General features: G+C 40.2%; 1 protein-coding gene across 1 annotated transcript; it reads left to right on the top strand.

Moving 5' to 3' along the window:
• Positions 1–16288: 16288 nt before the first annotated feature.
• On the top strand, positions 16289–19429 carry LOC148034694 (trifunctional UDP-glucose 4,6-dehydratase/UDP-4-keto-6-deoxy-D-glucose 3,5-epimerase/UDP-4-keto-L-rhamnose-reductase RHM1-like). The gene is made up of 2 exons (XM_087679670.1): positions 16289–18385; positions 18522–19429. Exons 1-2 carry the CDS (start codon positions 16811–16813, stop codon positions 18966–18968), a joined length of 2022 nt encoding a protein of 673 aa, XP_087535796.1. The 5' UTR covers positions 16289–16810; the 3' UTR covers positions 18969–19429.
• Positions 19430–23777: the final 4348 nt, after the last annotated feature.

Genomic DNA, 23777 nt, shown 5'->3' with positions numbered 1-23777 from the left:
ATGGGATCTACAGCCTTAAGGAATAATTCAATCTTCTGACCTTCCATACTTTGTTGGTCTTCAGCATCAAGTTGTCCAAATTTACTTTCAAACTCATGGTATAGAGCTGTTGTAACTAAACCTTTGTTGGGTTTTTCAACCCATTCAGTGAAACTTTTCTTCTTCACTAGGCCAGAGTCTTCTAAGAAGAATTCTTCGTGTAGGGCTTTTTTGAATGTAGCCCAATCTGCATCTTGTTGAAAAAGACCATGGATTCTTTCTTGAAGACCATGCTTGGCTAGTCTGGCAAAATAACGGCTCCATGCATGTTGTGGTACACCAAAGAAAAGCATTTTTTCAACATATAAGCGAATAAAAACAGAGACATTTTGACCATTAAATTGTTTTAATTCACGCCCAACTTCCTCTAGGGCCTTGATAGCTGTAAAATCAATCTTCTCTTCGTCTTGCATTTGTTGTTGTTGTTGTAACATTTGGATTTGTTGTTGCTAAGTCTATTGCAATATGCGGATCAATTGTTGTAGAGTATCTCTTGAAGAATCTCCCATCTTGGAGTTCTCTTACACCGACCTTCACGTCAGGTTCACCAATGTCGCAGCGCGTAGGGTTGAAGGTCACCATAGGGGTTTGGCAAGAGAAGAATGTATGGGGGTTCAAGAGCTTAGACTTCGGAGATGGTAGAGATAAGAGAAGGGTTGAAGGTTTCAAGCCAAGTTCTTGAAGATAAGAGACGGCATGGTGTAGGTAGATTCAAGGAGAGGAGTAGATGGAAGAGAAGGGGTTCGAAGAGATTGAAGAGGTAGAAGAATACTCTAAAAAAGAATTAGAAAATATACAAGAATACTAACAGAGATGAAGCCTATCAGTTTCTTTCAGCATTATGAGAAAATGTAACTCTAATAGATAAAAACTTGTACAAAATAATACATTCCTCTAGTATGCTGCTCAGATCGCCAATCTGATGCTTCCAATGGCTCTGAAAGGGGGGTTAAATACCAAGACGTTGGCCAAAATCCTGCTAGATCACTCCTTCTTCATCTCCCACTTTCGGAGTGATGTTCACTGCCTGAAAACAGCGATCGCGCGTCGCGCGATTTTACTAATCTCTTTTTTTTACATAAAACCCTCTCAAATTGGCTGCAAGCTACATGCTTTCTTTTACATGTCCTCCTAATCTAGAAGTTATCTATAGTTTTATGAATTTTTACAAGAGATAATATCTAGAATATCAAAAATTGACTAAAAACTTGTCCAAAAAAATCTAATATTTTGAACCATGGACACTAATACTAATGTCTAAAGTGGCATTGGCTCTCTAAATCTAAAAGGAAGCCACACTCTAGATTTTTTTACATGGTGTGCGTGTAGCGGCAGGACAACGCACACTCAATTCAATGATGATCAGTGCAGTTTGATAAGAAAATTAAGAGCCCTCATCATGGAAAAGTAAATTCATAGGTGTTGTCATGCCTACTACATAAGCAAAAGTAATGGCTATAGTAAATGCAAGTATGATTTTCTATGCCTCATGTGACAATTTGGAACCAACAGTAAATACCAAAACTTAACGATACACCTACTACCATTCTGGATATGAGCACCGAAATGTTGTGCCATATCACCCAATGCTACTGCTCCTTTGGGGAGTACACATAAATATTCAATGAGTAACAAACTCTCCCATCTCTTACTACTTGCTCAAGTACACAATGAAGGCAAAGCCCATTAGAAAGTTAAACATCCAGATAGAAGATGGCAAGAGATTGGGACTGCAAGACTTGGACTCAAACAAGCAAAAAATAATTTTCACTACAATATTGTGTAAGCTAGTATTATGCACTGAAGCAATGTTAAATTGCATGCAGATCCCAATAGTCACACGAAGTAAGTCTGTCAAGTACATTGACAGGTCCCCTACACAAATATGACAATGAAAGCTCACAAGGACATGAAATATCATAATGCACCGTGTAGATCTTTACTGTGCTTCGGCCATCGAGCTTAGAGCATGTAACATTCTATCACTGCCATAAAAACTACAGCACCACCAACACCACCTGCATATGATCTCAAACCCGCTCTCTGTGTTGCTTACAATAATACCGTGGAGCAACATACAAGATTGATATGATTCACCGATTTTCACCTAGACCACCAAATTGAAGGTTTCTTCTTTGATACATTAATGCAATGAACAAGCTTTAGGTCAAAGAGCAGACTAACAAGTGCCAAGAACTCAATATAATCATAGTACATCGAGTGCCAACTCATGGTCTCATGGCCAATGAGAAAGACCTCGAAATGTTCGTCATCAAGGACTACACGCAAAGAAACTTGGTCACCTCGGACCAACCCCACCAACTGATGAACATGATCATTCAAAAGATACCTTTCATCAAAGACAACCCAACGACATTCATAGTACCTCTAGCAACTTTTGATTGCAAAAGTAGCATTGCCTCAATACAAATAACGATGTTACAGCTCACGAAAGAGTTTCAAATAATTCATGATAGTACTCTAGCAAACAGAACAACAACCTATCTATAACCACCTCATCAATGCTATATATGGTCTACATATCATTAGTGGCACACTAGGCAATGGAAAGAGCTTTCTAATATATTACTATAGTTACAACCTCATTGCCAAGAATAAGAGCATACTACTGACAACAAGCATAGGAGCAACTACAACTAGACTATGCAAGCTAGCCATCATGGTCCACTACTAGTTCAAGATACTAGTATGTGCACATCAATATCCAATCCTACAATTGCAAGAGATAGACAAATGCTACATTGCAATAAGAAAAGCTGACACAATCATCATCGATGAGATGTCCATGTTAACAAGGACAATGTTCAATATAATAGTATGCAAGATAGTGAGTGTTTGCCAAGACTCACTACTATGTCCATTTAGCAAGAAGCTCATGATACTATTTTGATCTTGCATAGTTACTGCGCCTATCTGCAACCATAAAATTGAGTTATGCAAATAATGTCACATCACCTCCTCATTGTACTAGGCACGGAACGTGACACACTCTCCAAACCTTAGTTTTAACACACATACATAGCTTTCCATTCCTACAGTTTCTACAAGTGATCAGGCATCATTGTCCAACAAAGTGATGTTAGATATGATCAATGCCCCACCCTCATTAGGTGCCACCAATGATCCATGGTGCTCAAAGTTGTAAGGCCCCCACTATGAGGAGAAGCCAAATGTGAGCCCGAACATTGGTTAAGTCCTGACTTGTATATCAGATGAGGTCTATGTGATCGGATGGCAAAAAGGTGACCATTGTGGGTCTAATCTTTGGGTTAGACGGAGTAGTTAAGCTGGTAGCAACTCGAGGCGCATTGCATCGAGTTGCGGGGTAAGGAAGTTAAAAGGCGCCCCTATTTTGGGGTCCGGGCCCGATGGTAAAGGGAAGATTCCTTGGAATATTCCCTAGCCGACTAGTGGAGGCTCATATGGTAGGTCGGTTAGGCCGACCTAACAGCCTTCGCGGGCTATAAAAGTTAAACCCCTTCACAGCCATCGATCACTTATCTTTCACCCAGTCAGAGTTGTTGTTTCAGCTAGCCTTAAGCTCTTCACCTATCTTCTATCTAGATCGCCATCTAAGCTTCACATAGTGGAAGTGCACGGGACGACAGAGCCATCTTTGTATCAGTTGTTTGGAGCTAAAGAATTTACTGATTCTCCTCTTATCTATTGTATACTCTCTATCTCTTTCTCAGATTCTATTCGCTGCGTCGTGTAATTTTTACATGGTATCAGAGCCCAGGGGGCTCTAGAGATCGGAGAGTGTGCAAGAGGCAAAGGCTTCAACAGCAAAGAGAAACTATGTCGACTTTCAGAAGCGGTTCTGGTGCATCAGGAAGCAGTGCAAGAGGTGGTATTGTTGTACCAGCTATTCAAACACTGAGGATTCTCGTCCACCAACCTTCAGCGAAGGCAAGTTAGATGGTACAAACTACACCTTGTGGAAGTTCAAAATTACAACTATCCTTGATTTTTATGAGCTTCTGGAGACTGTGCTAGGGACTGATGCAGAACCACAACCTACCCCCGACCCATCAAATTCTAGTGTGATGATTCCTCCAAATGCAGATCTTCTACGAGCTTGGAAACAAAGGAATGTAGATGCATTGTGTGCCTTAGTTACAAGCTGTTCTGACAGTGTTCTGACTTTGATTCGGCATACAACCAAAGCGTCAGAGGCTTGGAATGTACTAAGGAGTCAGTATGAAACACAAAACCAAACAAGGATTCAAAACTTGGAGAATCAACTAGCAGCGGAGAAGTTTGTTGAAGGAGAGATAGTTGAAGCATTCATCACTCGGATTAAGAATCTGCACGACCAGATGGTTGGTGCGCTGGGATACAAAAGACTAGCGAAGAGCTAGCTCGGAGGTGTCTTCGGATTTGTCCACAAAAGTTTGATGGACTAGTAACTGCCCTTAATACTAGGTAAGACCTCAAGCTTTGACTTTTGAGGAGTTTTGTGCATTTTGATGGAGGAGGAGTTGAGGCTGAAAGCCCGAGAAGGAAGCAACAATGGAGATGCTGCATTCTCTGCCAATGCAAAAGGCAAAGGTGGTTCCTCCACCAAAAATGATGGTGACAAAAAGAAGAAGGGCGGCAAGAAGAAGTTTCAAGGAGAGTGCTTCTACTGCAAGAAGAAATGACATGCAAGTGCAGATTGTCGTGTCAAGAAGGCAAATGAAAAGAATGGTACCCTTAAAAGTAAAGGGAAAGAGACAGTCAATACGGCTGAAGGAGAGTTGGAATTATTCATGGTGGCCATTGAGGAAGTGTGCTCCTCGGCGCAAGAAGAATCTACCACTGACTCATGGGTGTTGGATAGTGGGGCCTCCCGTCACATGACCAAGAAGAAAGGTCTATACAGTTCTATGCAGCCTCTACAAGAATGCATCACTGTGACGGTTGGAAATGATGCTAAATGCCCTGCTGCGGACACAAGTACTATTTCTTTTGTTGCTGCAAATGGTGAAGTCAAAAAGCTTTCAAATGTGTTGTATGTTCCCGAAATCAGGAGAAATCTCTATCAGTTTACTGCCATAACTGATCTTGGTCATGAAGTGAGGTTCAAGAAGACAAGTGCGTAAATTCTTGATAGTGCTGGCACAATTATTGGCAAAGGAGAAAGAAGGAACAACCTGTACGAGCTAAGTGCTCTTACAGCCACCGCTGGAGTGGGCACAAGTAAGCTTTGGCATGAAAGAATTGGACACATCGGATTTGCAGTGTTGAAGGAGATACAAAAGCAATGTATGGTTGCTCACCTACCTACAATAACTGAATTGAAGGAACCATGTGAAGCTTGTATAATGGGCAAGCAACAGAGAAAGGCATTTCCACAAGAAAGCAAGAATAGAGCACAAGCTCCTCTAGAGTTGGTGCATGCTGACTTGTGTGGTAAGATGCCTACACAGGCCTTGGGGGGATCTTCTTATTTTATGTTGATTGTCGACGACTACAGCAGGAAGATGTGGGTGTACTTCCTTCGTGATAAGGATCAAGCTTTTGGTAAGTTTAAAGAATGGCTAAAACTTGTTGAGAATGAAACAAGGAAAAGTGTGAAGAAATTTAGAACAGATGGTGGTGGTGAGTTCAACTCAAAGGAGTTTGAAGGCTTTTGCAAGAGCAAAGGGATCAAGCGTCAATTGACGACGCCTCACACACCTCAGCAGAATGGTGTTGTGGAACGCAGGAATCGCACCATTGTGGAGATGGCAAGATGCATGCTAAAGGGCAAGGGATTTCCTAACCATTTTTGGGCTGAAGTTGTTAATACTGCAGTCTACATTCTAAATCAGAGCTACACAAAGGCTCTCAAGGGAAAAACACCTCATGAGGCTTACACTGGTAAGAAACCATCTGTCTCACATTTCATAATTTTTGGATGTGAATGTTATGCACATGTTCCAGATGAGAAGAGAAACAAGTTAAAACCAAAAAAGCAAAAAATGTATCTTCTTGGTTTATAGTGATGAGCAGAAGGCTTACAAATTATATGACCAAGAGGCAAAGAAGATCATCACGAGCCGTAATGTGGTGTTCAAGGAGGAGCCGTATACACTGGAGGAGGAGAAGGCAAGTTCTTCCACTTTATCATCAAGCGAAGAAGTAGTCCACTATGAACTTGTCCCGAGAGATATCCCTATCCTTAAGGAGGAGGAAGCATCATCTTCAGATGATGAGGAAAATGTTCACCAACCTGACATCACCCCACCGGAAAAGCCATTGCCGTGCTGGGTGAAGCAGCTCTATGACCACAATAATCCTATGCCTGCATCTATTGAGGAGAAGGTAGACGGACCGAGGAGGTCTCAGAGAATAGAGGAGCAAAGGAGGGCTTCTGCTCACATAGTCAATATGGCCTTGATGGTTGAGATTATGAGAGAAGTAAAGGAGCCAACTGACTTAGAAGAAGCACTTGCAGATCCATCATGGAAGGCTGCTATGCAAGCGGAGTATGACAGCATAATGAAGAATGACACTTGGGAGCTAGTGGATCGACCAGCAAAGCGGAAGGTTATTGGCACCAAGTGGATCTGGAAGGTAAAGTACAAGGCTGATGGTACCTTAGAAAAGTACAAAGCTAGACTGGTTGCCCAAGGATTTTCACAAGTTGAAGGGTTTGATTTTCAAGAGTCATTTGTCCCAACTGCCAGAATGACCACTATTCACATGGTACTTGCAGTGGCTGCCCACAAGAAGTGGCCAGTGTACCAAATGGATGTTAAGTCAGCGTTCTTAAATGGTGACCTCAAGGAGGAGGTGTACGTGGCTCAGCCCCACCAGGGTTTGAGGCCCCCCATTCTGAGAACAAAGTGTGTAAGCTGAAGAAGGCATTATATGGGCTGAAACAAGCCCCCAGAGCATGGTACCAGCGGATAGATAAGTTCTTTTTAAACCTAAACTTCAAAAGATGTGCCTCAGATGCTAACTTGTATGTTTACAGGGATGGTAAAAAGTCTGTAGTGATTGTCCTATATGTGGATGACCTTCTTATTACAGGTGACTATGAAGATATGATCAACCAAACTCGAAAGGCTTTGAGTTCTGAGTTTGAAATGACAGACTTGGGCTTGCTGCACTATTGTTTAGGGATTGAAGTCTAGCAAGAGCCAGGAAAGATCTTCATCTCTCAGAAGAAGTATGCATGGGAGATCTTGAAGGCATTTGGCATGACTGAGTGTAAGGAGATAGCTACACCTATGGAGGTGAATGCAAAGTTATCTGTCGAGGATATATCAACACTAGTAGACATTGGGAGGTATAGGAGGTTGTTCGGCAGTCTGATCTACTTATGTAACACCAGACCAGATATCAGTTTTGCTGTTGGTGTTTTGAGCAGGTTCTCAAACAAACCTCATGAGAGTCATTGGAAGGCTGGGATGCGGGTGCTTAGATACTTGAAGGAAACTCTTGACTATGGTATCACATACAGTTTCAGAACTTCTCTTGTGGGGAATTGTGACTCAAATTAGGCAGCAGACAGTGATTCCAGGAAATCAATTTCTAGTTATTGTTTCTCTTTGGGTTCAAGAATTTTCTCCTGGATTAGTAAGAAGCAGCCAACAATGGCATTGTCTTCTACCGAAGCAGAGTACAAGGCAACTTGTTTTGTTGTATGTGAAACCGTATGGTTGAAAAGGATTCTATGGCATATGGGAGTGCAGGATGAAGAACCAACTGTGCTGAGATGTGACAATCAAAGTTGCATCGCCATTGCCAAAAATCTAGTGTTTCATGCACGCACCAAACATATAGAGATCCAGTATCACTATGTGCGTGATTTGATGGAGGATGGGATAGTGGAACTGGAGCAACAGAGGAGAATGGAGCAGACATCTTCACCAAAGCACTTACGAAGGATCTGCTTCAAGTTCATCTTCAGAGACTCGGCATTGGGCCGCATTGGGCCAAGGAGATAGTTCACCTATGGGTGGACATTAAGGGGGGGTGTTAGATATGATCAATGCCCCACCCTCATTAGGTGCCACCAATGATCCATGGTGCTCAAAGTTGTAAGACCCCCACTATGAGGAGAAGCCAAATGTGAGCCCGTACATTGGTTGAGTCCTGACTTGTATATCAGATGAGGTCTATGTGATCAGATGGCAAATCTTTGGGTTAGACGGAGTGGTTAAGCTGGTAGCAACTCGAGGCGCATTGCATCGAGATGGTAAAGAGAATATTCCCTAGAATATTCATTGGCCGACTAGTGGAGGCTTACATGGTAGGTCGGTCAGGCCGACCTAACAGCCTTCGCAGGCTATAAAAGCTAAACCCCTTCACAGCCATCGATCACTTATCTTTCACCCAGTCAGAGTTGTTGTTCTAGCTAGCCTTAAGCTCTTCACCTATCTTCTGTCTAGATCGCCATCTAAGCTTCACACAGTGGAAGCACACGGGTGGACAGAGCCATCTTTGTATCAGTTGTTTGGAGCTAAAGAATTTACTGATTCTCCTCTTATCTGTTGTGTACTCTCTATCTCTTTCTCAGATTCTGTTCACTGCGCCGTGTAATTTTTACAAGTGAGAGATACATAAATGCTTACATCAGTGCATGATTGACGAGAAGGATGTTCTAGATTTCGTCAATCAAAAAACAACAATCACATGTACACACAAGAAAGATGTTCACAACTACAATAAGGAGATTCTACACAAATATTACATAGTCGAATAGATCCGCACCGTTAGACAAATGCAAAAGATGAGCTAGCATTGCAGACCTAACTACATGACAAGAACTTCCACGAGATAGAGGAGATAGCAATTGGGGTAATCGCAATGATAACTAAGAACATTGACCTCCCCATAGGTGCAATAAATGATGCGATGTGTAAGATCAATAGTATCAACTGGTGCACAAATCGGATGCTGGATGCATGCATAGCGAGCGCCGAAAGGTCCCCAAAACAAAGAACTCTACATAAACTTCATAAAAGCAAGAAGATAGTTTACACGATATGAAGAAAAAAGACAAATTGGGTACAATCTCTCCCCATGCCTTGTGTGAACGCTTCACAAGGCATGCATTTATAAATTTGTTAATCACCAAGCTAAAAAATAGCCCTTATTACAATTAGCATGCTCTGGCTTTTTTGTATGCTTTTGCCCAAATAAAGAATAAAGTGGTTGGACATTCCAAAAGTCGGGTTGTGCCTAAATACAATGTCCAATAATGAAATATTTAAACCAAGCACCTATGTGCATACAAAATAATAAATGTTTGTCAAGTGCTTCAATAAATAAGCGCGCCTAAATAAATATTAGTACCACGCCTTTAATGATAAGGCGCACGCCCATAAAAAATGATAATTTCTTCTAGGTAATCTGAATATGCTCTGGATACATGCTATCGCCCAGTGCTTCCCAACGCCACCGCTGCCTACTCTACACATCAACTGAAGCATTCACAATTGTTAGAAAATAATAAAATTTAAACCAACAAAAGTGAATGCCTAGCAGTCTTCAACTACAAAATAATAAAATAGGTTGGAACTCTATCCTAACCTTAATTTAAGACGAGTGCACTCTAAACTCATAAACGTCCATTAATTTAAATATGTTATTTGTGGAATCACCCACTATGGAATCACCCATGTGCACATTAAATTAATTTGATCCAAAAAGGATAGGTGCCCCTGTCAACTTCTCACACAAGGAATTTACCTTGTGTATGAGCTCCAGCAAATAAATATAGTTTTACGGAATCCACTGAAAAACCTCATGAAATCCACCGTGGAATAAAACCCTCACGGAATCCATCGTGGTCTCACGGAATCCACCGTGGAATATGCCTCCTAACATCATATCCCCGAGGTAGTATAGCAATTGTCCTCAATTGCTATTAACTAGATGTAGAGCGAGCAATGAGGGGGGTACGTACTTAGGTCATAGGCGTGCATCCATTGGGCCAGTAAAAATCCTCAACCAATGTACGTAAAGTAGAAATAATACCTCTATGACCTTGATATGGAGGACAATGAATTTCATGCAACACAAATGATCTAAATGGAACAATGACACACAATCTTTTCTCATAAAACATAAATATGTCAAAACAAGACAAAGAATCAATTGGAATCCAATTATTAGCAACTAATTTACTTCAATCAGCTTGAAAAGTGGGGTCATGGTTATAGGTATCTTTCATAGGGATAAGGGAATCAAAAGATATAACGGAGATATTATGGATGCTTGGTCTTCTACTCAATGCATCGGCAACAATATTCTCTTTTTCAGGTTGATATTGGATAAGTGGATGAAAACTTTTAATTAAAGCAGCCCATTTGATATGACAGTCAGAAATTTGTGGTTAACTAAGGAGATGTTTAATACTTTATTGATCAGTTTTGATAATAAATTCAGATCCCATTAGATAGTATTTCCATTGACGTAAGGTCTGTACTACAGCTAACAAATCGTTATCATAGGTGGAATACTTTAGCTCATAGGGTTTAAGTTTGCAATTAAAATAGGCTATGGGATGTGAATCTTGCATAAGGACAACTCCTATTCCTGATCCGCTAGCATCTGTGACTATTAAAAAGAATGGTCAATTAAAGTCAAGTAGTTGCAAAATAGGTGCATGTGTTAAAGCATGTTTCAGTAAATCAAAAGACTTTTGTTGGTTATTAGACCAATTATATACAACACCTTTCTTTAACAATTTCATCAAAGGTAATGCAAGCAATGAAAAATTTCTCACAAATTTTATGTAAAAGCTAGCAAGACCTAAAAAAGAACGTAAGTCATGCACATTTTTAGGGATTGGCCAATTCAAAATTTCTTCTATATTTTTAGGATCAACTTGAATACCATCATAAGAAACAATATATCCTAAGTATTCAATGTAAGTTTGAAAAAATTCACTCTTTTCAAGGTTAGCATATAATTGATTTTATTTCAACAATTTAAAAACCAAAAATAAATGTTTATAATGATTATTCTCATTTTTATTGAAAACCAATATATCACCAAAGAAAATAATTACACAATGCTAATATTTTAAAAATATTCGATTCATCATACGATTGAATGTAGCTGGTGCAAACCAAAAAGCATAACAAGGAATTCATAATGACCAAATTGAGTTCTAAATGTAGTTTTGAAAATGTCAGGTGTATCCATTCGTACTTGATGATATCCAGATTTAAGATCTATCTTGCTAAATATTGTGGCCCCTTGTAGTTTATCCACGAGGTCATCTACCCTAGGGATCGGATATCTATTCTTAGCAGTGATCTTGTTTAGGGCACGATAGTCAATATACATCCTATAAGTATTATTTTTATTCTTAACTAATAGGATAGGTGCACCAAAAGGAGAACTACTGGGCCTAATGAGTCCTCGGGTTAACAGTTCTTCAACTTGGGCTTGGATTTCTTTATGTTTAATTTGATTATGTCTATAAGGTGCTTCACATGGTGGTTGAGAACCTATGATTAAGTCTATTTTATGATCTTTAGGACGTGTAGGTGGTAAACCAGAAGGTAAATCAACAACAAAACAATATCTAAATTGTGAAAGAAATTGTGTGTACCTAGGATGCATCTGATTTTCCTTAGCTTCAATTTCATTCATCCATACTAAGTATGATTTACTACATTTTCTCAATGCACGTTTAGCATGTGTGTGACTAAGCAATGGAAAATTATCTAAGGTATGTGTTTCATGTAATGTAATTTGTTTTCTATTAGAATGAATTTTCATTGAATGTGTGGAATAATCTATGTCGGGATTATATTTGTGATGCCAAGGCATTCCTAAAATAATGTCACTAGCTTGCAAAGGCACAACTAAGAAATTTCTGTACTCAACATAATCGCCAATTTTAATTTCTAAATCATGAACTTATTGTGTACCATTGTATCTAGTGCCTGAAAATGTAGCCTTTCTGTGATAATGAGTTGGAACAGTATGTAAATTCAATTATTTTACTAACTTTGCAGAAATAAAATTATGTGTACTCCCATCATCATGCAAAACAATATTTTTGTGACCATGCACAAGACATTTCATTGTTAATAATGAATGAGGATTTTGCATACCTGGTAAAGTATTTGAAGCATCGCTGATATCTTCATCATCTTCAGTAAAATCTAGCATAGTTTCATGGTCTTCATCTTCAATCGCTCCCAAGTTGTTGATTTGAACAACTAGCTTCTTGTATTGGTAGTTCACTGCTAAGTGCCCAGGTTGATGACACTTGTAGCAAACTACAGACTTTGCTTTGGAAACATTGTTGGTAATGGCTGGAAGTTTGGGTATGTTGGGATTTGGTTGGAGAGACGGCTTAGGGTTTGAATTTGTGTTTGATGGTAAAACAAGGGGTCGAGTCTAGGGTTTACGGAAAGAAGAAGGAACAAAGCGATTTTGATTGAATCTTTGAATGTTAGAATTGAATTGCTTTGTACCAAAACCGTTAGTTGGAAATTGTTGCGGTCGCTTTTCTCGTCCATGAATTTTGTCTTCAGCATCATGGGCTAGAGAAATCTCATCCTCCAAAGTCTTTGGGTTAAAGATGTTCACTTTCGCATAGAAGTGACCAAGTAAACCAGACGTATACTTGCACTTGTGGATCGCCTCTCAGGTACATCTTCAAGCATTCGAAGTTGCAATAAGGTACTTTAGAAACACTCAGTGTATTGCAGAATAGGTTCACAATCTCTTTGTTGCAGAAGATCCCACTATTTGATTGCTTTTTCATGGAATTGAGGTGGAAGAAAATTCTGTAAAATTTTCTTTTGAAAGGCCTCCCAAGTAGTAGGATAATCAATACTCTTGCAGACAATGGTTCACCATAATGATGCTCTATCCACTAGATGGTTAGTGACACATTTGAGTTTATCTTTTCCAGCATTCTGCTCTTCATGGAAGTAATCATCAAACCGACTGATAAAAGTGACAACAGTTTTGCCATCACATAGCCAATTAAAAGTACATAATTTGAAATTTCGTTTACTTATCTTGGCTTCTTTCTTGAGAGATTGTGCTTCGAGTGTCACATCGATCATATGTTGAATAACATCTTCGAATTGCGTTCCATCTTGATTAATAGTGGATCATTGAAGTGTGGCCAGTTGTGCTTGCAAAGTTTGATGTGCTCTTCGTTTCTCTTGAAGTTGCATCATAATTAGGTCCAAGTTTTGCTCCATGGTTTCGGTAAATTATCTTTAGTCATAAAATCTTCCATGGTTTGATTAGACATCCTGCAAAATCTCAAACAACCTCACACATTAGAAATCCTGTTAGAGGGATGAGCGTAGCTCAAGTTTTGATTCACAAGGCTTGCCTTTAAAATTAAAACAATGATTTTTTTGTGATCTTTATTCTTTTGTGGGTATGGTAATTAATGAAGGTATTCTTTCAAGGATATACGTCTTCCGTATGGTCTACGTATAACCATCCGCTTGCTAGAAATCAACTCTATCACAGCACAGGTGTGAACAGGGGCTTGCTGAAAGTTGGAAACGAGTTTCTAGATTGGTTGTGTATGAACTCCCACTATGGAAAAGGTTGAAAAATTGGAATCTTAAAGCTTTAGTAAGCTTTAGCTTTAAGCTTTATAAAAGCTTAATCAAATTTTGACTAATCGACCAGGACGAGAGGACGTCGATGTCAGATTCGGTGCCGTTCAGTTCATGACGCCACTGTAGATGCTGAAATTTGGGAGCTTTAGCTTCTTTTTAAGCTTATAAAGCTTATAATCTCCAAACTAATGAAAATTTTCTTCTCTGCTTCTTTGAGAAAAAATATCTTGATAAAGGAGCTTAAAAAGTGGTCCTTTGTCGCCAGAGAGTGGTCCTTCACGATCCGACAACATAGTAGGGGGTTCTTCATCGCTAGGAACACGCTGGTATTGATGGTTCGTCGCGATACTACCTGTAGAGCCCGTTCATTCCATGAGCTTCGCCTTCACACGAGATGGTAAGTGATTGGAAGCCCTTGATCTCAGCTTCACTCTGATACCACTGGTGCACAAATCAGATGCTGGATGCATGCGTAGCGAGTGCGGGAAGGGCCCTAAGAACAAAGAACTCTACATAGACTTCATAAAAGCAACAAAAGAGTTTGCACAACATGAAGCAAAAAGACAAATTGGGTACAATCTTCCCCCATGCCTTGTGTGAGCGCTTTACAAGGCATGCATTTATAAAGTTATTAATCACCAAACTAAAAAATAGCCCAATTTACAATTAGAATGATTTAGCTTTTGTGTATACTTTTCTCCAAATAAAAAATAAAGCGATTGGGCACCCCAAAAGTCGGACTGTGCCAAAATACAATGTACAATAATGAAATATTTAAACTGAACATCTATGTGCATACAAAATAATAAATGTTTGTCAAGTGCTTCAATAAATAAGTGCATCTAAATAAATATTAGCGCCATGCCTTTAATAATAAGACGTGCACCCTTAAAAAATGATAATTTTTTATAGATAATCTGAATATTGTATGGATATATACCATCACTCGGTGCTTCCCAATACCACCACTGCCTACTCTACACATCAACTGAAACATTCACAATTGTTAGAAAATAATAAAATTTAAATCGGCAAAAGTGAATATCTAGCAGTTTTCAGCTACAAAATAATAAAGTTGGTTGGAACTTTGTCCTAACCTTAATTTAATACGAGTGCACTCTAAACTCATAAACACCCATTAATTTAAATATGTCTTTTGTGGAATCACCCACGTGCACATTAAATTAACCTGATGCCTGAAAAGGACATGCGTCCTTGTCAACTTCTCGTATAAGAAATCCACCTTGTGTACGAGCCCCGACAAATAAATATAGTTTTACGGAATCCATCGCAAAACCTCACGGAATCCATCGTGAAATAAAAACCTCACAGAATCCACCGTGGAATATGCCTCCTGGCATCATCAACACATCAAATGACAAAATGATATTAGAAATATGCCTCCTAAAAACTTTGCAACCTTTATTTTTACTTGAAACAACAATGCTAACTCATATGTACTTAACATGCAGGACTCCTCAAAGATATACTCAATAGACTCAAACTTAAGTATGAAGACTTGATTGACAATCCACTATGAACAAGCACGGCCCAAGCACTTTTGGACATAAGAACAAATGGCATGATAATATACCCAATTGAGTTTTTACATTACGGATTTAATATCTCGCTCAACCCAGTTAGTAGAGGTCATGAAAAAAGAAGGCAAGGACATACTAGAAGATTACATGAAAAAGAACCACCACAATGACAGTCGTGACAATACTACAATAATGATTGGGAAGGTCACATACCTATTGAGTAGAGAGGTCTACACCTAGAAACATGGTTCCAACTCGAACCCATTCAATAACATAATCTACGTAACATGCAAGTTCTCAAACATAAAATTTTCTCAAACATTAAAAAAAGACCAACAGTATCAACTTTTCTTTCAAAAATGCAGACAGAAGCAAACCAAGAAGAAACTAAAATTCTACCAGTGCCAAACTTGTAGCCTCAACCACTTGCAACCTCAACCTTTGTAAGTCCTGCCACTAGCTCAAGTACTTCCAGAACCCATGAGCCAATCCAAAAGCGCCAATGTAGAGACACAAGAGTAAGTACTTTATCTACAGCATAAGATATAGGAAAAACGACGAGGAGTACATAGGACAAACGACCACCATTGAGAAAAGAATCCAACAACACCAAAGAAATCCTGTCAAGAAAATAAAGAAAGACCTAGAAACATCCCAGCCAATTGAGGATAACTTCGAGATTAACATAGAACCAATAGTTGATAGCATAGACAAAGCTAGGAATTTTGAGCAGGCCACCATCCGTAAGAAAAATGCAACCATGACAAGGTACAACAACCTATAGGAACACCCACGACAAGATGTAAAAAGTATTATTTTCTGAAGAGAAAAAACCTCATTTAATATAGCAAAAAAATGTGAATGTTCAAACTCACGATCATTGACTAGAACTATATAAATATACATAGTCTCTTTTCGAGATTCTCCATGTATTTAAACAATGCTAAACCTTATCTACAAACATACTTCACTTTAAAACACATCACATGTCTAAAAACCATAAGTAAAACTGCTACATAACATGCAAGAATTGCACATGCAACCTTATACTCCTTTACTTATTTGAACGTGTCAATCTAGTTTCTCTAATTTTTCTTTGACACGACACTAAAATTTGACATATTAGCATAGAAGGCCATATGGATGAAAAGCATTTCTTTTGATGTCACATAAAACAGGAAGGGTCAGAACCCTCTGAAGGGGTTGCAAGCTTCGTCGATTCACTGTTATTTCGTGGCGAGACTTTAGTGGGGAGTTGTGGTTCGTCGTGTGTTGTTGACCGTGAATGCTCTGAATTCGGATCTTGCCGCCTCTCCCGTCGTATAGAATTCTGAATGAGTCTCTTCTCTCTCTCTCTGAGTATTCCCGCATCTCTCTTCATCACTTGGGTCTCTCTATGTAGTTGCACAAGTGAAGGCTTCTTCATTTTCAATCTAGATGCTCCCTTTCTCCCGGAAGCACCAGCTAGAATGATGCTCTTCCATTGATGTCCCGTCTCAGTGCATAGGTTCATCCTTTGACTCTGTTCAATCCTGTCTCAGTGCATATGTGATCCTCCCAATCTCTCGACATCTTCAATCCGTCCGATCCCGCGAATCTCTGACAGTTTTCTTGTTTAGCTTGACTGCCAATCTCCCCCGTCTTTTGGCTCCCGGCTTGCGTATCCCCCAAACGCAAGCCATGGATTCCACATTCTACAGACCCAAAAACATCCTCATTACAGGGGCTGCGGGATTTATCGCCTCCCATGTCGCGAATCGCCTGGTGCGGAACTACCCGCAATATAGAATTGTAGTGCTTGATAAGCTGGATTACTGCTCGAATCTGAAGAATCTCTACCCTGCAATGGCATCCAAGAACTTCAAATTCGTGCGCGGTGACATCGGCAGCGCAGATCTGGTCAACTACCTTCTTATTACAGAGGGCATTGACACCATCATGCATTTTGCAGCTCAGACCCATGTCGACAACTCCTTTGGAAATAGCTTTGAGTTCACCAAGAACAATGTCTATGGTACCCATGTTCTCCTAGAGGCTTGCAAGGTGACTGGCAACATCCGGCGCTTCATTCATGTCAGCACTGATGAGGTCTATGGTGAAACGGAAGCAGATGCTAAAGTGGGCAATCATGAAGCCTCACAACTTCTGCCCACGAACCCATACTCTGCTACAAAGGCAGGTGCAGAGATGCTTGTCATGGCCTATGGCAGATCTTATGGCCTACCTTTCATCACCACCAGAGGAAACAATGTCTATGGTCCCAATCAGTTTCCTGAGAAGCTGATCCCAAAGTTCATTCTTCTTGCCAGGCAAGGTAAGCGCCTGCCGATCCATGGTGATGGCTCAAATGTTAGGAGTTACCTCTACTGTGAGGATGTGGCGGAAGCATTTGAAGTCATTCTGCATAAAGGTGAAGTTGGTCATGTCTACAACATTGGAACAACCAGGGAGCGCAGAGTCTATGATGTTGCAAAGGACATATGCAAACTTTTCAATGTTGATCCACAGAAAGTGATCCAGTTTGTGGAGAATCGACCATTCAATGATCAGCGCTACTTCCTGGATGATAAAAAGCTGAAGGATTTGGGTTGGTCTGAGCGCACGACATGGGAGGAAGGCCTGAGAAAGACCATGGACTGGTATACCAAGAACCCTGATTGGTGGGGGGATGTGTCAGGGGCGTTAGTTCCTCATCCACGCATGCTTGCTATAGGTGGAGTGGAGAAGGTTCCTGATCTTATAGATCCTGCAGAGCTGCCCAATGGTGTTGTGAACAGCACCCCTGTTGCACATGAAAATGGGGATGTGGTTAAAACACAAACATCTGTTCTGAAGCCAGAGCACAAGTTCCTCATCTATGGCCGCACTGGATGGATTGGAGGTCTTTTGGGGAAGATATGCCAGCAGCAAGGCATAGCTTATGAATATGGATCTGGTCGTCTGGAGAATCGGACACAATTGGAAGCAGATTTTCAATCAGTTAAGCCCACTCATGTTTTCAATGCTGCCGGTGTAACTGGCCGTCCAAATGTCGACTGGTGTGAAAGCCACAAGACAGAAACAATTCGTGCCAATGTGGTAGGAACTCTCACGCTGGCAGACATTTGCTTGCAGCATGAAGTTCTGCTTGTAAACTTTGCCACAGGCTGCATTTTTGAGTATGATGCTGCTCACCTGCTTGGCAGCGGAATTGGATTCCTTGAGGAGGATACTCCTAATTTCACTGGCTCTTTTTATTCAAAGACCAAAGCAATGGTAAGTTCACCACTAAAGTTGGATGTTGGGGCTTGTGATTGCTTTCATATGGGGGTTTTGAGATCCTGATGATTGTTACCATTGTTTTGTTTCTTTTACATGTATTGGGTTTTTAATTTTGCTCTTGTTAATGCAGGTGGAAGACCTTCTGAAGAATTACAGCAATGTCTGCACATTGCGTGTACGTATGCCCATATCATCAGATTTGGAGAATCCAAGGAACTTCATAACAAAGATCACAAGATATCAGAAAGTTGTCAATATACCAAACAGTATGACTGTTTTAGATGAGATGCTTCCAATTTCCATTGAAATGGCAAAACGGAATTTGACAGGAATTTGGAACTTTACCAATCCAGGTGTAGTCAGTCATAATGAGATCTTGGAGATGTACAAAGAGTATGTTGATCCAGAGTTCAAATGGACTAACTTTACTCTTGAAGAGCAGGCCAAAGTGATTGTTGCTCCTCGAAGCAATAACGAGTTGGATGTATCTAAGCTGTCGAAAGAGTTTCCTGAGTTGCTTCCCATCAAGGACTCACTGAAAAAGTTTGTCTTTGAAGCGAATGCTGCAAAGCACTAGTCCAAGCACTAGAACTACATTGCCAGCCATATATTATTATTGATTTTGTCAACATGTCTCAGCTGCGAAGGATTCAGTTAACAGTGCCCTGAGACCTGATATGCAGTAAGGGATCTTTAGTGGGAGAGGCCATCCATCCCATAGTTTTCATCTGTTACTGTTACGGGAACCCCCTTTAATGACAGGAAGATATTGAGGAAAATTTGGAAAAGCTTGCTATCCTTGTTTCCCTGGTTTAGAGAATTTCTCTGCTCATTTTTTGAACACTCTGTTTAGCCATGCTCAGAGGCCTTGATTTGTAAGTCCTGTGAAACCTGACCAATGTCCATGCCCGCTGCTTCACCGGACATGAACTCAGAACATTAATAGGGTCATAGTAATAATGAGATTATTCAACTGGGCTTGTGGTCCAGATTTGCAAACTGGTGTCAAAGTTCCAATTTTTTTTGAAGTAACAATTCTTCTGATGGCTTTTTTCCAAATGAAGCAAGATGAACCATGGTTTTGGTTTTTAGTCATTACACAGTTCATACGATATGTTACTACTTGCTTTGAGCAGTGGCATTATATTTTTGTTCATAGATTTCTGTTTTAATTGTTTAAAAACCAATATCATCCTTGATAAATAAGAATTTTGGTGAAACTAGCTTGGTTAGAGATAGTGTCCCACATTTGCTGCCCCATGGCCTGCACATTGGTTTGGGTGAAAAGTTGAAGTTACTAATGTTAGATAAGCTCAATGCCCTACTCTCATAAGGTGCCACCAATGATTCATGGTGCTCAAAGTTGTAAGGCCCCATTATGAGGAGAAGCTATATGTGAGTCTGGATATTGGTTGAGTCTTGACTTGTATGTCAGATGAGGTCTATGTGACCGGATAGCAAAAAGGTGACCGTTGTGGGTCTAATCTTTGGGTTAGATGGAGTAGTTAAGCTGGTAACAACTCGAGGCACATTGAATCGAGTTACGGGGTAAGGGAGTTATCAGGGGCTTTTATTTTGGGGTTCGGGGGTAGGGCCCCTGGCCCGACACTAAAGGGAATATTCTCTGGCCGATTGTGGAGGCTCATATGGTAGGTTGGTTAGGTTGACCTAATTGCTTTCGCGGGCTATAAAAGATAAACCCTTTCACAGCCATCGATTATTTATTTTTCACTCAGTGAGAGTTGTTCCAGCTAGCTTTAACCTCTTCATCTATCTTCTGTCTAGATCGTCATCTAAGCTTCACAGTGAAAGTGCATAGGTGGACAGAGCCAACTTTATATCAGTTGTTTGGAGCTAAAGAAAATTTTTAAATTCTCCTTTTATTTGCTGTGTATTTTCTCTCTTTCTCAAATTCTGTTCGCTGCGCCGTGTAATTTTTACAACTAAATGGGCTTTTTTGTTGCATTATCAAGAAAAAAATCATGGTTTATTACATTACTTTTACTACAAATTACCTTGTCCCTCAAATATGTTGCAAAGATTAGGGCTATAAAATGTTTAGGCTAGACGTTGCCAATCATACTTTCTACATACATTCCACTTCTTTATGCATGTATGTATGTAAAGGATATGGGAAATATGTACGAATTGGATTATAAACAAAGTTGAAAATTTGCTTCATTAATCATAACAGTGGCTGCTGGTTAATGCCCAGTCAGCGATGAATGTTTGAAATTATGGGTAGGCTGACTAATCACAGTAGTCTCAGTTTTCCATGTGTGCTGTTTTCATAGTACTAGTGGAAAGAGCTCTCAGTGAGTTGACTGTAGGCAGAGAATATTGGCGTTGTGGGCTGAGACATCAATTCAGCTGTGGAAGGTTGTGGGCCGTTTACACATCTTGCTGAACCTTAGTTCTTAGAGCAAAAACCCAATAGCTCTGAGCTTAGCAAATAAGCTCAAGTACTCTCATATTCTCTCAGGTTACTTACTCCAGCTCCAGGGATTGTACCCTAGGGGAATCAGCACTTGGCTAAGTTGGGAACTGCTCAAGTTGCTCATGTGACTGACAGAGGCAAGTTCCTGATTTTCAAAGAGGCTAAGCAAAAATTAAGTTTCCTGAGCTTGTAGCAAACTCTGGAACTATGTCAGGAGGCAATCAGGGGATAATTCTATTCCTGGTTATATTGTGACAGAAAATAAGCTACAGGTTGGTTTGTTAGGGAGAGCACTCTAATATGTCTGAATAATAGATAATGCCACAGGGCCATGTTGCAAGATTGGTTAGGCCCCAAAGATAAAATAGTGTTGGTTCAACAAAAGTCTCCAGGTTACTTCAAATTACTCTCCCTTTATAGATCTATGCCCCATTTTCTTCACTCTTGTTGTCTGGTGAGTTGACTCAAGTCAATAAAATGGATTTTCAGTGACCTTTGAATCGTTAATGCTTGAAATTGTCCTTTCCTTTTGTAGTGCTCCAAGAATCATCATGCCCAGTAATCCACAGCAGATGTGCAAAACAATAAAGTTGAAGCAAAAGCTGAGTAAAAGTTGTTTGAATCTGAATCACTGATGATAATAAGGATACAAAGGCCACCCCATGTGTGGGGTGCAACCTGTCATCCTCCCTCTAGCAAGCATCACCAAATACATAGCTTTGGTTATCCATCTCAGATATATCTAATCCATGATCACAATTGATGTAAGCAAAAGTGACAGTCGCAATCCTTTGGGTAAGAAACAGTCCTGAAATTGTACAGCTCAGACCATGGAATTCATGGAATACACCATTTGATTAGAGCTCAAACCACCTGACCACCCTTGAACTCTCTCTCTCACCCACTCTCATATAGATATGCAATACTTGATAAATCACACTCTCACTCACAGCTGCAGGCTTGATCTTAGATACGCAATACTCGATAAATCACTCTCTCACTCACAATTGCACTCTTGAATCTTGAATCTTCAGCCTTCATTTCTCACGCACAATCCAAGTTATCATCAATCTTACAAACTCTAGAGTATATAGATAATCCATAGTGAATCTGCAAGCCAACAATTGAAGGCAGAATGGTGTATATTTTGACCAAGTAATTCACTAATCAACATAAAGGTGCAATCACACTCTTTTGATCTTGCCCTCATATCACCATCATCAATCTAGGCATCCCTCAATCATAAACCAGATTACATCTATTATAAAAATTCGGATTATTCAACTTATGCCTAATGAATATTGTGGATTAACACATTTCTCAAATATCTCAGTTTGTAAACCCACCATCCATTGAAAGAGAAGATACGACTTGTACAACCCACATGCACGATACGTGTTAGAGTCTTTTAGGCAGGTAGATTTCTAATAAGCTAAGCGCGACTTTCGAAATTGCGTGCTTGTATGCAAACTGTATCCAAATGAGGAATAGTTAAAGAAACGAGGCACACTTTACAGTGCAAAGATCGAAAATCATTGGTATTGAATGCACAGGCTAGTTTATGTGCGCAAGCCCTGTTTATGCTTAGAGCCATGCACCACGGTCATCACCATGCCTGCACCAACGTTTTCTTATCCCAAGTCTACGCTCCTCTGCCTGCGCATACGTGCTTCTGTGCCTCACTCACTCACTCTCACTCTCTCTCTCTCTCTCTCTCTCTCTCTCTCTCTCTGTAGGCTGTCCCTACCATGTCATGATACCCATTGATCACGCCCTACATCTGCTTGTTGGCAGAGGTGCTCTCTCTCCTACACCCTCTCTCTATGCAATCTGACAGTGCCCATCACAGAAAAAGCAGATTGCATCTGCATCTCCCCCCCTTTCTCTGTCAGTGTCTCTCACAGAATTTCTCTCTTTATTGAATAACCGAAGCACTGTACTCCTACCCATCTTCATACTCTCCACCATAAACCTCGGCAGTTTCCCTTTTAACCTTAATACATAACGTGCAATTCATTGCTCCACACTGGCCAGCTAATCACCATCTTCGACAAACTCCAACAACTCCTCCAATGACTCAACCGTGCAATGAATTGATGTCGATCCGTGTGTGTTGGCAACTTGGCACAGGCCCAAACGACAAGCTTCATGCTCCTCACACTGCTGCAAACCATGCTGACATTGCTAAGTTGCTTACTATTCTTGGCCAAGCTCTAGATATTTGCATCCGTTAAGCATGTGTCTCTTCGGAACATGTGCAAAGTGACAATAAAGATGCCATACTGTTGCAGCAACTCCCTTTATGGTCAGTTGTGAGCGTTGCAAAATGTCATCGATTCCAACAACCGTTGGTGTCATGTATGTGAAACCCAGATCTTCACTTAATTGGTGGAGCCATTATATTCAGAGAGATTTTAAGGCTTCGTGTGTACAATTATTTGATCTTGTTTGCTTGCTTGTCCACAATGACTTTCACCAAGGAAGGATTCCAATGTATGTTCAAATGTCCGTGGTAGAATCTTCTCTACGGAGGGGAATTAGGTGACTATCGCTATCCTTTGCCTATCATTTGACATGCGTTGCATTGATGTCTCCGGCATTTTGGATGTGGCCACTCAACAGTTTCAAAACTAGTTGTGGACTTTCCATATTCTTTAGGCAAAAATGGAAGGCATTTGTTGCAATGGTCTCAAGCAGAGTCTAAGGTTATGGAGGTGAAGGAGGGGTTTCAAGCACTCCATTTGTTTCTGAACTAGTGAGTGAGGGGTTTTAAGCAATCCATTTGTTTCCAAATTGTTTTGACGCAATTAATGCAACCCACCTTAAATTGGATCTACCTCCGCTTGAAAATGGTATTGATTGGTATAATTGATAACCCTAAACTTTAAGACTCATTCACATAGATGCAAACTCTCTTTTTCTCTTAAACTATGAATTGTATTCACACTT

The sequence above is a fragment of the Lygodium microphyllum genome, chromosome 6, assembly GCF_053477565.2.
Source record: "Lygodium microphyllum isolate KBCC chromosome 6, Lygodium_microphyllum_v1.1.10, whole genome shotgun sequence".
NCBI classification, from domain to species: domain Eukaryota; kingdom Viridiplantae; phylum Streptophyta; class Polypodiopsida; order Schizaeales; family Lygodiaceae; genus Lygodium; species Lygodium microphyllum.
The sequence above is the reverse complement of the archived record's forward strand: the minus strand, read 5'-3'. Positions and strand labels throughout refer to the sequence as shown.